This window comes from Carassius carassius, chromosome 36 (genome assembly GCF_963082965.1).
Source record: "Carassius carassius chromosome 36, fCarCar2.1, whole genome shotgun sequence".
Classification (NCBI taxonomy): Eukaryota; Metazoa; Chordata; class Actinopteri; order Cypriniformes; family Cyprinidae; genus Carassius; species Carassius carassius.
In genome coordinates this window covers 26,671,256-26,687,043 of record NC_081790.1, presented here as the reverse complement: position 1 = coordinate 26,687,043, position 15,788 = coordinate 26,671,256, and the positions used below count along the sequence as shown (strand labels likewise).

Here is a 15,788-nt window from a genome sequence, read left to right as displayed (position 1 = left end):
AATAAAATACACAAAATCACAATTATCCTTTTAAATTCACAAAAGTGTTTCAGCAATTTCCATCAGTGACAGGAAACACTACAGTCCCATAACAAACTGTGAACAACATACTTGAAATAAAAATGATGAATAAAAATGATTTACTATATAATTTTAACAGCTAGTGGTTGAAATTGGTACTGAAGTCCAAATTCAAAATGGAGAGAGTCTTGATGCTAACACGGGTTGCCAGATAGAGGACCTAGTTTGTTTGCTGGTTTCCATGGCTATAATACACAAGTTTTTTTCCCGCCAACTGGCAGCCCAGGGTGTAAAAATCTGATTGGGTAAATTTGAATAGGAACCAGAGTTGCAGTATAGTAAATTTACAGTTGAATTGCAACACAGTTTTTACTGTGCATATTTAAACATGCTATGTTGCAGGAAACATGAGAAACAAGTTAATTTATCAGTAACATAATATTTAATATTAAAATGACTGTGATTCATGCTTGAATATTCATATGTGCAAATGAAATTTGAGTTGTTTGGTGGAGGGGAGGAATTCAGTGCAGAACTCTAAAGTCTGTCTGTTCGCCACACATAGCTAACTTATGACTTCAGACTTGAATTGGAGTGAATTAGTCAAAGGGACCTTTTTTGTATCATTTGGAAACTGACACACACTGGAAGCAGATTGATAGCTGTCATACAGTATGTTAGTTTGCAAAAAAGAATAGATTTTTCAGTAAAGAAAAAATATCTATAATTGTCATTTTATGCCTACACATATCTGCGGGGTCAAATCCTCCCAACATCAGTATTAGCATTTCAGTCTGTTCTTTTTTTTGTGGAGACACTCATCCCATCATTGTGACACTTTGACATTTTCATGCTGATTTGAATCTCCATTCGGCTCTGCAGATTTTCAAAGACATGCCAGTGTCTGGAGGAGGCCAGGCCAACTCCCAGCTCAACCTTCCCAGGCGGAGAAGTACAGACAGCAAGGCCCCGTCCTGCAGTGAGAGACCCCTCACACTTTTCCACACCCCCTCATTTTCAGAGAAAGACAAAGGTACACAAGCAAGTTCTTTCTTTATAAAGTTAAAAAATAAATGTAAAATTATAATTTTGAGTAAAGATTGTGCTAAATTGATGCTTCCTTTTTGGTCAACTAACAAAATACTAAAACAAACAATATATATATATATATATATATATATATGAGCAATATCACACTTTAGATATGACTGTATATCGGTACGGTTGTAATTCGGTCGTAGGTAATCACAGTGTGCCGATATACAGCCATATATCGCGTCTATGATGGTGATATTGTGTTTAAACAACAGTCAAATGGCAAGAGTATATAATACATAATAAACAACAACGGAGTGTCTTTAAAAACTCTCTTTTGTGCAGAACTACTTCTTACGGAGCCCCGCACATGACATGCAGGAAAAAAATATTAGGCTAAATCGTGTGCACGATTTACTAGTTCGTTCCCTCAATATACTAAAACGTGCACACGATTACTATTGCGTTTCCTCAATTTACTATTTCGTTCACTCGATTTATAAATAGTGCACACGATTTCCTAATTCGTTCGATCAATTTGTTAAATCGTGCGCACGATTTAGCAAATCGAGGGAACGCAATAGTAAATCGAGGTAACGCAATAGTAATCGTGTGCACGTTTTAATACATTGAGGGGAACGAATTAGTAAATTGTGTGCACAATTTATTTATTTTTTCTTGCATGTCATGTGCGGGGCTCCGTAACTTCTTTCTGCCACAGATTCAAATCTAAAGTTGACAGTTTAACAGCTGAGCCCAAGCCTCCATTACTAATTTCATAACGTCACTTTAGAGCTGGTAACGAAGGAACGTTGAGTTGCCTCATTAAAAGCTTATTGTATTACTGTATTAAAAGCTGTGTATTATGTGGAGTAGAGCATTATTAGAGAATGATTGATAGAGCGAGTGTGATTACCTGCATCTGATACAGCGTTCGTTCTTCAGATCAATCTCATATTCACAAATAAAACATTAGTTTGAATGTCCAATAGGCTCATACTATCCTTTCATCCGTTTAGGATGATTTCTGATGACAGCACTACTCTTGCACAACTTTTTTGTTCTTGTTTAGAACTTTGCTTTACTATTTTTTTTGTATTTTTAGTATTTTTTTACATATATGTATATGTAACAATTTATTGTTATTATTTATGCAATATTAAATATAAATATTTATTTCTAATGGTACTTTCTTATAATGTCTGTTCAGTGTTTCCCTCATTTCAGACAATAATGAAAAAAACATTTATGTGTGATTAATTTGCAATTAAAGTAATTGGCACATCGTGCTTAATTAGATTCAACTTAGATTCAACTATATATATATATATATATATATATATATATATATATATATATATATATATATATATATATATATATATATATATATATTTTTTTTTTTTTTATGAAAATACTTTTTTATGTGAAGCAAAAGGAAATCATGGTCTCTTTTTGGTGTCTCCCAGCTGTTTGTTTACTTTGGAATTACATTGCCAAACTACATTGCTTAAAGTCTTCTGAAGGAGGAAATTCAGTTCCTGGTCTATAAATGTTGTGCTAAAAATAACAATGGAATTAATTATTTAAATAGTTTCAGGTTTAAAGTTGGCACACCTTTGACCAGACACACCACCCTGTTTGCATTTACTGTAAAACATTTTGCTGTCAACCTCCTCTGTGGATGCAAGGAGTGAACTAGTCCCAAGCATTAGATGCCATTTAGTTATTGTCCAAACACAAAAATCAGTAGCAGTATAACTTGAATTGCTTATTGTAAAATACAAACCCCCATTCAAACTAATGCAAACCACTAGATCCCACCAAGCTCTGTTTCAGCCACAGGCTGGAGTAATTACATTAGCATACTATGTACTCTGCACTAGGATAGCAACATTTCTGCTTTTCCATCAGCAGCGGAGAAGAGAAACAGTGTGGTTGTAAACTCCAATGCTGACTTGCCATCAGTAAATTGCAACAGCACACTCAACTGGACTCGACTCAACAACCTGCCCACTGGAGATGGAGACCAAGATGGGCTTCAGCTGTCCAAGCAAAATCGGCCTAATTCACTGTAAGTGCACAGTACTTTCTTTAAAGCTAAAGTATGTCAAAATATTGTCTCCTATTTACTTAAGTGTCCCATCTAGCCCAACACAACAACATTGGCCGAACCAATGCCATGAGTTTGTTCAGCCAACTGAAGGTAGAGAGAGTGTTCAGAAACTTAAAAGACTTTTCCAGATTTTACAATAATCAGACCAAGCAGGTTCTGTTCTGTGTGAAAAACTGAAACACAGTGAAACCTGAATTTTTTGGCCCTCAATTGAAAGTCCAGATTGCACAGATTCGTATTGGGATTACTGGGTTTTGCGGGGCAACGGTACTTGTGATTCTACCTTTAGTTAGGGATGCTTATTATGCTTTTTATAATCTATTTTTAGTTTGACCTCTCTGACCTGTAATGCACTTAAAGACGTTCTTATATAATTGACGTCTGGCACCATAGCTCGCATTGTCTTAGCACATGCAATAACTGCTTTGTTGTTGGTTCAACGTTAGAGCATGTCTACTCACAGTAATAGATAAAACTTAACAGATCATGTTTAATTTCTAAAGAGAGCAAGCAAAATCCTGTTTTCTTTGATACATTACCTTCAAAGCAAACACATGCACAAATTCAAACATGCTCTCTCACAAGACTTGCAATAATGCTTTTCCCTGTAACCTTTCCAATCTCCTACAGGCTTTTTCCACTGTTGGTTATCTAAAAGTTTTTGGAAACCTATTCAAAATCTGAATGCCGGCAATTTTCTCAAAAATTTTACTTTGCTGACTGCACTGAGGTCAGTTTAAACTTTTCGAAAAAGTTTGTATTGTATTAGTGGTGTTTGATAAGGTGAACATTTCTGTTACTTTAGAGTGAAAGCTCTAATGTTAAGAATTACATTTTTTTCCCCGCAACTTGTTACTTATCCTACACCGTATGTGCTACTGACACAAATGGTATCTTGAATTTATGTGGCTTATTGGGGTGAGGTTTGTCATTACTTTTCAGTACAAGAAGACTTAATTTTTCTTGCAATAGGAAAAAAATAAATACAATTACACTGAAAGAGAGCTTTGAGCCATATCTTCAGAACAGAATATGACACATGACACAGAATATGAGAACAATATGCTAAAATACATGCTGCTTTATAAAGTCATCTTATTAAAGTACTAAAATGTGTGTTCCTCAGGGTTCAATGTTGGGACCACTTCTTTTTACATTTTATATTAATGGTTTACCTGAATGTTAAATGTATGCAGATGATGCAAATATCTATATATCAGCAAAGACTACAAATACATAATTGAGCAGTTTTTGTATGTTTAGACCTTACATACCAAGTAAAATTATGTATGTATGCAGTAGTTTTATATATATATATATATATATATATATATATATATATATATATATCTCTCAAATATTGTGACACTGGAGTCAAACTCCTCATTCTATTCCTCATTCTATTATTATTATCTATATAAACAAGTTTTTAACAAAAATGGTTTACTTAGCTTTATACATATCTCATGCTTCGAAAATAATAATAAATATGCAAGTGGTTTTACCCCAAGGTTATTTTTAAATTAATAATGAAATAAGAGAGGGGGGTTGGGCATACCAAGACAAGTGTTGGGCAGTAAAGCATTACTTAGTAACACATTACTGGTATTTGATTACTTTTTTAGTAACAAAGTAATTTAACGCTTTAAAATTTTCAAAATAGTAATTAGAGTATAGTTACAAGCCAAGGTCTCTATATGTCACATTGCTGACAGAATGCAGTGTTTCATAATCTAGATTGTAAAAAGGATGTAGCACACACACTGTCGAGTCCAGTGGCAGTGGATTAGAGACATGCACTTCCGTGAAACCCGACGCTACAGAGTGCAGCGCGGGACAAGATGGACAAGTGATGGTGTGGGTGGGTAGACACTTGTGTGTGTACAAGGTGTGGGAAATGTGAGGAAAAAAATATTCACTGGACTCCCGCAAAATAGAAATATCTAAAAAAAATATCTAAAACAAATAAATAGTTTTTCCATCTGTTGAACAAAAGCAACAAGAACTAATGTAAAATAAAAACAATGGTCACACATTATATTAGGTGGCCTTAACTATTATGTACAGTTTTGGTGGCATGGGTAGGTTTAAGAGTGGGTTTAGGTGTAAGGGATGGTTCAACAGTGTAATTACAATATAAATGTAATTACAGAAATTAGTAACCGATGTATTTACATGCAAGTATTTTGTTAAATATAAGTACAGTGTAAAAACATGTACGCAATAAGTGCATTGTATTAAACTGATTTAAATGTAAGTACATAGTAGTTAAGGCCACCTAATATAAAGTGGGACGAAAATGATTAGCAGGCACAAGTGTAGACAAGAGTTTCTATTTAGACTATAACACGTGTTTGCTGCATTGAGCAATGGTGATTTCTGGAAAACAATGGCCAGTCAGAAGTGCAGTGCTGAAATGTGCATGCTCACAAATCCTCTCATTATAACACACAAATTGTAGGCATTATGAAATATTCATTATGCATATATTCACTGTTATAACAGAGTTTTGTGAGATTGCGATGAACTGAGATGTAATCTTTTTAGAGATTATAAAAGCAGCGCTATTTGCTGGAACTCTGTCATGCCGCACCATGTACACAGCAGTCTGTGCTTGCTTTAGTTAAAAATAACATTGTTATCTGTTTTATGAATGTTGATGCTTTAATAACAAATATTTATTGGGTGCTTTTATCCTGGGATTTCATGTAAATTTCATTGTTGTAGCCACAGAAAAAAGTAACATAACTAGTTTTGTAACTAATTACTTTTGAAATAAAGTAATCAGAACAGTAACCTGATTACTTGTTAATTGAGTAATTAGTATTTGAATTACTTTTTTAGAGTAACTTGCCCAACACTGACCAAGGTACAGTATTTTGCAATGCTACCATGTGGTAGTCACAGACACAAACACTTGGATTATCATCGGTACTTTTATCCATTTGGTAAGAGTAAGACATAATTCACAACGGTCAATTCTTATTTATGTACCTTCAAATTATCAGTGAAATGTTGTACTTTTGTAAGATAAAGAACAGAAACAAATTGCACTTGCAGTCTTGCTCTCTGTGAACCTCTTCCTGAAATTAAAAACATCTCAGTGGTATTGCCTTGTCACACATACATTAGAAATATATTTATAGAAGCCTTTAAGTGTCCAAAATGCTTAGGCTATTTGATATTAAATGCGTTATATGTCACTTTGAAATGTAAATCACAGCATGTTTAAGAAGATTAAAAAACATGACGTAGTATTTTTTAGACCCCCTGGCTTTGGGTCATGGACCCCATTTTGAAAACCTCTGCCTTAGCAAGAACAAGGACACAATAACAGAACCTTTGCTTCTAAATTATATTTTATCTGTTTTAATTTATGTAAAATAGAATAATGATTTTGTTTGTTGTTTGCTTTTTTTCTGTTTGCTGTAAAGTAGGCAAAATCTACTGCTTGGAGATCTTAATCATGCACATAGTTTTTAGTTTTAGCTTTTGTTTCAGGGTCAGAAGGGCAGGTTGTTTTATCAGAGACTGAACAACGTTTTGATACAATCTGCGTTTCATTTTCACTACCTTACATTGGCGACAGTCTTTGCTTGCTTTGAGGTTTTATTATGTGAACGGAAATTATGAAATCCAGCACAGCCTTCAGATTCTCTCAATTTCCTGCCAACATATTTACTCTTCATTTTAACTGGTGTTCCCCATGATTCCGTCCTCTGTTTTTTCCCAATCTCACCCTCCCAGTATGTTTCACATAAAAAAATCGTGTTGTGTAAAACGTTGAAGGTTTCCTGTGAAATACACTCACAACGATACCAAGATAACTGCGAAAAAAGCAAGTCTCTAGTGATTCATTCATTTCATTTTCATTTTATTGTCCACAATGTGGAAATTTGCCTTCGGTCTCATAAAAACAACAATCAAACCAACAACAACAAAAACAACAAGAACAACAAGACTAACACACAGACATCTTCAGGGCAAAATGCAGTACAGCAGTAGCAATTACGTTACAATACATCAACGGGACGTGTTGTTCAGCGTCCGAATTGCATTAGGAATAAAATAATTTTTAAAAATATTACGATTTGCCCTAGGTACTTTGTAACGTCTGGCAGAGGGAAGAAGTTCAAACTCCCTATTGAGTGGATGAGTGGGATCGTTTGCTATTTGAAAAGCTTTTTTCCTGAGAACTTCCTCGTACGTCGAAATTAATTGTTTCTGACTTGTCCCTATGATTTTTGAGGCGAGGTTTACTATTCTCTGCAGCTTGCTTCTCCCTTTTACGTTTAAATTACCATACCACATCGCCATGTTAAAGGTTAGAATACTCTCTATCAGATTCTTATAGACTATTTCCATAATGTGCTTGCTCACTCTGTAGGAGTTGAGCTTGCGCAGTAGATGGAGACGTTGGTTACAGGTTTTAAAAATGTAGTCTGTGTTTTCACCGAAATTTAGATTTGAATCAATATATGTACCGAGGTATTTGAACTTTTCTACTACCTCTACAATTTCTCCCCTAATTATAAGGGGCTGCACAGGGTCCTTTTCATGAAAGACAAGTTCCTTTGTTTTTGTTACATTTATCTCTAAGGAACTTTCATCGCACCATTTCTGGAGAGATGACACATGTGCTCTATATACTTCCTCTCCAACTATGTCCCCCCTCTTTAATAAAGCAACCAGGGCCATATCATCTGCATACTTGAACAAACGAAAATTTTCCAGATCTAATTGGAATTCGTTTGTGTAAATGGAGAAGAGTAATGGGGATAGAATAGTCCCTTGCGGGGCTCCAGTATTAAGCACAAGGATGTCAGACCGAGTATTATTAACCAGAACCTGTTGAGGGCGGTCAGAGAGGAAGTCCCTTACAAGGTGGATAATACCACCATTTACTCCTATATCGATAAGTCTCTGCAGCAAGATGTGGATCTGCATGCTGTTAAAGACAGATGTAAAATCGATAAACAGGGCCCTAGCAAAGTGGGAGGGGGCTTGAAGGTGCTTTGCCAGGGTGTGAAACATACTGACAGTTGCGTCATCAGTTCCCCTCATACTTTTGTAAGCAAACTGGAGATGATCTAAGCTGTTAGAAACTGATGCTGTAATATGTTTGCTTATAACTCTCTCAAAACATTTTCCTAAGATGGAAGTAAGGGCAATGGGCCTGAAATCTTCTAGTTCAGTGGCTCCAGGTTTTTTCGGAATAGGCACAATATAGGACATTTTCCATAATTTGGGCATTGTTAAGGAATTAAGCAAGTACTGGAATAACTCCAGCACAATACCTTTTAGTTCATGGACATTTTCTTTTAAAACTCTCCCTCTCAGGCCATCTGGCCCCGGGGCTGAGTTGGGCTTAATACTGGACAGGCTGGCTATAATATCATGTTCATTCAGTGTAATAGGGACATATCCCGAAATGGACCTACACACACTATCACGTTCAGCACTAAAATCATTTTTGTCAAAACGACTGAAAAAAACATTTAGATCATTTGCAAAAGATGGAGAGGAGTGTGACAGAGGGGTACGGTTTTGCTTAGTTTCCCGACCCATCATCACATTTAAACCTTCCCATGCTTTCTTGGCATTTCCTGAGAAATAATGACATTCAACTTTATCCTTATATTCTATTTTTGCTTTACTCAGTTTCGATCTTAGTTCGCTTCTTTTTTTCTTGAGTAACTCAATATTACCATTTTTTAAAAGCATGTTTTTTCTCATGAATACATTCATTAAGATCACTAGACATCCATAAATTGTTATTAGGAAATATTCTAACAATTTTAGTTCGAGTGATTTTACTTTCATTAAACAACAGATAGGATGTAAAAGTGTCAATTAGTTCATGAGGTGTGTCACATGAGTTAAGAAATAACCAGTCAGTAGTCTCCAGCTCGCATTTCATCTCCTCCATACAGTCCTCAGTCCAGATTCTGGCCTCCAAGTATTTTTGTGGAATACTGTCATAGAAATATTTCCCTCTCTGTACATCATTAGTCATTAATCAGCCTCAGGGCAAGTCAAGACATGCTCTGCTCGAACTTGGCTAAAGTGGCAGGCAGTCTTGCAGTGTTGCCATGTCTGTTTATTATGAGCAACTTTGGCATTTCTTTTTCTTCCCAATAAAGTCACTCATATGAGCAGTTACAGTTTGCAATTTTTGCGCTTATTTCTAGAATGCAGATTTATAATTATGTGTATTTCACCTTCCTCCTTTTTAGGGCCCTATTTGAATGATCTAAATGCAAAGTGTAAAGCGCACGGCGCAGGTGCACTCAGGGAGTGTCCAGATCCACTTTTGCTATTTTAACGACGGAAAAACGGTTGGTGCGCTCGGGCGCATTTTTGGAATGGGTTGTCCCTATTCTCTTAATGAGTAATGGATATTTTTTGGGCGTAATGTGCAATAAACCAATCAGAGTCTCATCTTCCATTCCCTTTAAGAGCCAGTTGCGCTCGTGCCATGACGGATTTGCTATTTGCACGGCGGAATTTGGCAAGCGCAAAGACAGAACGCATCTCTGAGATGAAACGGAGCTGCTCGTGTGCGAGCAAATAGATAGCCTAATTCTGATACATGCGATGACTATCCATTGTGATATGTACTGTAGGCATACTGTATATATACAGTACAGACCAAAAGTTTGGACACACCTTCTCATTCAAAGAGTTTTCTTTATTTTCATGACGATGAAAATTGTAGATTCACACTGAAGGCATCAAAACTATGAATTAACACATGTGGAATTATATATGGAATTATATACATAACAAAAAAGTGTGAAACAACTGAAAATATGTCATATTGTAGGTTCTTCAAAGTAGCCACCTTTTGCTTTGATTACTGCTTTGCACACTCTTGGCATTCTCTTGATGAGCTTCAAGAGGTAGTCACCTGAAATGGTCTTCCAACAGTCTTGAAGGAGTTCCCCGAGAGATGCTTAGCACTTGTTGGCCCTTTTGCCTTCTGTCTGCAGTCCAGCTCACCCCTAAACCATCTCGATTGGGTTCAGGTCCGGTGACTGTGGAGGCCAGGTCATCTGGCGCAGTACCCCATCACTCTCCTTCTTGCTCAAACAGCCCTTGATGCCTTCAGTGTGACTCTACAATTTTCATAGTCATGAAAATAAAGAAAACTCTTTGAATGAGAAGGTGTGTCCAAAATTTTGGTCTGTACTGTATATTAGCCTACAAAAAAATTCTTATGCATTGCATTCCTTTATTTTTTAATATTTGGCATGTTTGTGTGAAGCTGTGTGTCCCTGTGTTTAATAAGCAGTGTGTACGCGCGTTGCGGTCCCGCCTATACTAACACGCTCTTTAAATAACAAAGAAAAAACATTGCGCCAGACTTTAGACCAGGTTTGAGTTGGTCTATGGTGCAGTCTATTTTCAGCTCCTTAAAATAGCAATGCGCCAGCAATGCGCCTGAACACACCTCTTTTTTAGACCAGCACGCCCATGGGCGCAAGAATGAATGCAAATGCATTTGCTAATTAAACGACGTGGTGCTGGACGTGAAAATGCGAAACTGAAACTAGCTAACACACTTGTGCTGTGCCTTGCGTAGCATTGTGTTGGGTGTATTATAGGACCCTTAATTTATGTCCTTAGTTTATGCTTCTGAAATTAATCAAATTCCAGAAATGGATCTGTTCTTGATCTATAATTAATCAAATTCCTGAAATGGATCTGTTCTTGATCTATATTTTGATGAGACAAGTTGCTTATTTTAGGCTTGTTGTGTCTGCCCATGTTGCTTGGCTTTCTGGCATTTGCCAACACTTCTCTCTCTCTCTCTCTCTCTTTCTCTCTCTCTCTTTCTCTCTCTCTCTTTCTCTTTCTCTCTTTCTGTTTGTCAGTTAACATCCCACTCTTTTTGTAAACCATGCAAATAACAGAGCAAATCAGAGCAAGCAACCAAACTCCAGGATTTCCCAGGTTTGAAGGTTGCAGAAATGCACAGAAGACCATGTAACAGAGAACCGAGTGTCAAATATGATTGCATAATTAATAAACATGTAAAATTTAGATTTTATTGATCTAATATGTGAATTCTGGGTATTCAGTTAATCAACGCTAATATAGATGTGCATAGATATAGAATGCTTATTATATTCTTATATTCTAAATTCATTGCCCACAAACTGAAATATTTTAAGAGTTTTTTGTTTAAATTCTGATGGTTATGACTTACAGCTTAGGAAAATGTATAATTCAGTATATCAAAAACTGTAAATATTTTCTCAAAGATCAATCAAAAAAAGAGTTACAAAACAGAAATGTTCTAGATCTCCAAAGCAGGTTTAATTATGCACTCAATACTTGGCTGGAGCTCCTTTTGCACAAATTACTGCTTCAATGCGGCATGGCCTGGAGGCGATCAGCCTGTGGCAATGCTGAGGCGTTATTGAAACTCAGGTTCCACAATACCCCATAGATTGTCTGTGAGGTTCAGGTCAGGTGAGTTGGCTGGCCAATCAAGCACAGTAATTATCGTGGTCATCAAACCACTTGGAAATGGTTTTGGCATTGTGGAATGCAACGATACCATTTATTCAGAACCAATCCGATACCGAAAATTCTGAGTATCTGACGATACCGATCCAATCCAATACCAGCGCAGTTTATTCAATGTAAAATTTCTATACTTCTTTGTGTTGACCTGATTGTCACTCTTTTGTGTGTTAAACACAATCTACTACATATAAACAACTTGATTTGAATGAAAAATAACAAATGAAAAAATATGTAATCACAATCTATGACAAAAATACTATTATAAACTAGGTTACTGGATAGTTCAGCAGCAAATTTGATAAAATCTAGTGAAATATTTTATTTACAAATAAAAGTGAATGTCTAAAATCTAAAATGAAAAACAAGTATGTACAGTTATATAGAAATCTAAAAGACGCTTCTTTTAAATTATAGAACAAATAAAAGCAGCAACATGCGATAGATAGGACAGAGCAGCACAGAGCGATTATGCACATTCCGTGCACAGAATGACGAGCTTGAAACAACACAGAGTCACCGTGCGCAGGCTGCGCAGCCCTCCAAGTCCACATAGAAAAGTTAGTACAACACACATGCTGCTCTGTTCATGTTCATCTTCAGCTCTCTCTTCACATCAGTTTAGTCTGTGTACTGTTTAAGTAAATGAATTACTCCAGGATATTGGTTTATTTTGACTCAGAGGGAGTGTTAGCCACGTTAAAAAAAGTGAATAACTTAAGTAATTTGTGGATTAATGCTTACTGAAGATGCGAAATGTTTCAAACGATTCAGGCCGATTTGGTGAACTGGTTCAACCGGTTCACAAAGAAGAACTGATTAAATCTAACGATTCGTTCGCGAACCGGACGTCACTAGTACAAAGAGAAGAGATATTGATACATAGTGTATAAAATGTGTGCGTTAGTTTATTGAGCCTTTTCTTTTAACAGTTTTAAACCTCATTTACTGTGCGCTCTTGAAGAGAGTTTCATGGTTTTGACTGTAGTACCCGAACGCAATACGCAGTTTGACTGATGAATGGAGGATGACAGACAGCCGCAGTGGAATGAACAGTTTAGGTGAACTTGAATTTAATGACTTTAATGAACAGCTTCAGAACACTTGAAGTCGTGGCCTAATGGTTAGAGAGTCGGACTCGCAATCAAAGGGTTGTGAGTTCGAGTCTTGGGCTGGCAGGAATTGTAGGTGGGGGGAACGCATGTACAGTGCTCTCTCCACCGTCAATACCATGACTGAGGTGCCCTTGAGCAAGGCACCGAACCCCCAACTGCTCCCCGGACGCCACAGCATAATGGCTGCCCACTGATACGGGTGTGTGTTCACGGTGTGTGTGTGTTCACTGCTGTGTGTCCCCACTTTGGATGGGTTAAAGGCAGAGCACGAATTCCGAGTATGGGTCGCCATACTTGGTCATATGTCACGTCACTTTCACTTTCAAATATAGTGCACAAAAAAAGTGTTTTGGTGCTTTATAATGTTTTTGTGCTATGTGGGGCTCAACAATAACACAGTATATGCCCAATATCGGATTTGGATCATTTTCGTCTGATCGATACCGATCTGAAGAAAATGCCAGTATCGGAGCCGATACCGATCCTGAGTATCGGATCGATGCATCCCTAGCTAAAGTCCTGCTGCAAAATGAAATCAGCATCTCCATAAAGCTTGTCAGCAGATGGAAGCATAAAGTGCTCCAAAATCTCCTGGTAGAAGGCTGCATTGACTTTGGACTTGATAAAACACAATGGACCAACACCAGCAGACATCACAGCTCCCCAAATTATCACTGACTTCAGAAACTTCACACTGGACTTTGGATTCTGTGCCTCTCCAGTCTTCCTCCAGACTCCAGACCTTGATTTCCAAATGAAATGGTAAATTTACTTTCATCCGAAAGAAGACTTTCGACCACTGAGCAACAGTCAAGTTGTTTTTCTCCTTACCCCAGGTGAGATGCTTCTGTCGTTTTTCTAGTTCAGGAGTGGTTTGGTTCTAGGAATGTGATAGCTGTAGTCCTTTTCCTGAAGACATCGGAGTGTGGTGACTCTTGATGCACTGACTCTGGCTTCAGTCCACTCCTTGTGAAGCTCTCCCAAGTTCTAGAATCAGCTTTTCCTGACAATCTTCCCAAGGCTGTGGTCATCCCTGTTGATCGTGCACCTTCCTACAACACTTTTTACTTCCAGTCAACTTTCTATGAATATATTTTGATACAGCACTCTGTGAACTGCCAGCCCTTCCAGCATTGAGCTTCTGTGGCTTACCCTCCTTGTGGAGGGTGTTGATGATCGTCTTCTGGACAACTGTCAAGTCAGTAGTTTTTCTCATAATTGTGGATGCATGTTCTAAACTAGCCCAAGAGGTACCCAGTATTTATACTCAAAATTAATCAAACTAATCAACCTCAAAATGGAATATTCAATATTTTCTGAGATTCTGAATTTTACATTTTCCTAAGCTGTAAGTCATAACCAGGAGAATTAAAACAAATAAACTCTTGAAATATTTCAGTTTGTGTGCAATGAATCTAGAATATAAGAAATGTTGCTTTTTTTTATTAAATAAAAAATAAATAATCTTGTGTGGTTTGACTGAATCAAACTCAAGTTTGTTTCCCCTCTTGATGTGGACATTTTTGGCAGGTGTGAATACAGAGACCGCACTTGGGTGCAGGCCAAACAACTGTACCGAGACCCAGCTTAAGAGGTGGTCTCGGTCTGCTTCCAAACGAACTCTGGTACAGTTCATTAAAGGTGCAAATCTGACCTGACCTCGATCCGACCCAATTGCAGAAATCAAGCTCAAAAACAGACAACTCGCACATATAGTGCTGTTATTTGCATTTCAATGGCTTAACCCTCTGGAGTCTAAGGGTATTTTTGGGGCCTGGAGAAGTTTTGTCATGCCCTGACATTTGTGCTGTTTTTAGTTTCTTATAAATATCTAAATGGGTAAAGTCTAATCTCACTGTAATCAGCACAAACTGGGCTATAATAATATGTGAAATGCATGTATGTACATGATTGTGTTTTTGAGAAAAAAAAATGTTATGTGTGGTTAGTGAAAAACGAAAAATGTTTAAACACTTGAATAAGGCCATAAAACACATACAGGACATTGGTTCCTGGATTTTTGAGAACTGGAGCTTGTATCCTAGAATTTTTCCTTTCTAAATTATGTGAAAATCATCTTGTTTACTCGCTCACAGAAAACTATATTGATTTAAATTTTCTAAGACACTTTTTGTTGGTAAAAGCCATATGCGAGTTGGCGTCAACTATCATGAATATCATTGTGATTTACACCTGAGAAGACAAAGGCCTGCATAATGAGCTGCATAATGAGCCTCTCAGTCATCTGTGTGTCACTGAGAGGGAAGAGTTACAAGAAAGAATGTGAGGACAAAATAAATCTATGTAATTTTATGTTTGTAGTTTATTTAGGATATATTTAATTATCCCACAACATAATTTAATATCCACTTGGGGGAGCAGTTAAACAGTTTATTACAACAATCAAAGCTGACTTTCAAACTAATTTTTTGGCATCATTACTCCAGTCACACAATCCTTCAGAAATCCTTTTAACAATCTTATTTTCTACAAAAAAATTTACTGTTATTATTATCATCATTATTATTAATGTTGAAAAGAGCTTTTGAATGGTATAGTATTGTATATTGTTATTGAAACTTCATAATGTTTCACTTGATTATACATTTAGTCAGGAATTATAGTTAGGAAAAAGTCTTTGGAAAAAGTCTAACTAGTAAAATGTTTACACGTTATAAAAGTAGACATGTCAAGCTTTCTATAGATATCTTTCTCATGTTCTCTTCGTTGAGTATTCACGGAGTTACAGTTAATTTTAATGACGTGTTTGTAAATGAAGATCAACGCAGACAAAGGCTGCAGACAGCACACCTTGTTTGTTATCTTTATTTTATAAGAGCACAAAGTTTTGTTGTTATTATATCTGTATCCAAAAAAAAGTAGACCCTTTACAGATTCAATTGATGTATTGCTCTTATCTGTACGATTAAAACTGAAAGTGTAATTTAAGTTCTTTTCGGGGTTATCAG

The 15,788-nt window shown here is 36.6% G+C and overlaps 1 protein-coding gene across 3 annotated transcripts in view; it reads left to right on the top strand.

The window, feature by feature from the left end:
- LOC132117496 (rho GTPase-activating protein 26-like) overlaps nucleotides 1-15,788 on the top strand; it is a 132,339-nt gene that overhangs the window by 103,900 nt on the left and 12,651 nt on the right. For 2 of the 3 annotated variants that reach the window (XM_059526821.1, XM_059526819.1), the window contains exons 19-20: nucleotides 904-1,054; nucleotides 2,971-3,130. In XM_059526821.1, the coding sequence (XP_059382804.1) occupies nucleotides 904-1,054; nucleotides 2,971-3,130 (311 nt within the window). The remainder of the gene's footprint in view (nucleotides 1-903; nucleotides 1,055-2,970; nucleotides 3,131-15,788) is intronic. The other variant, XM_059526820.1, reaches the window with a different exon arrangement.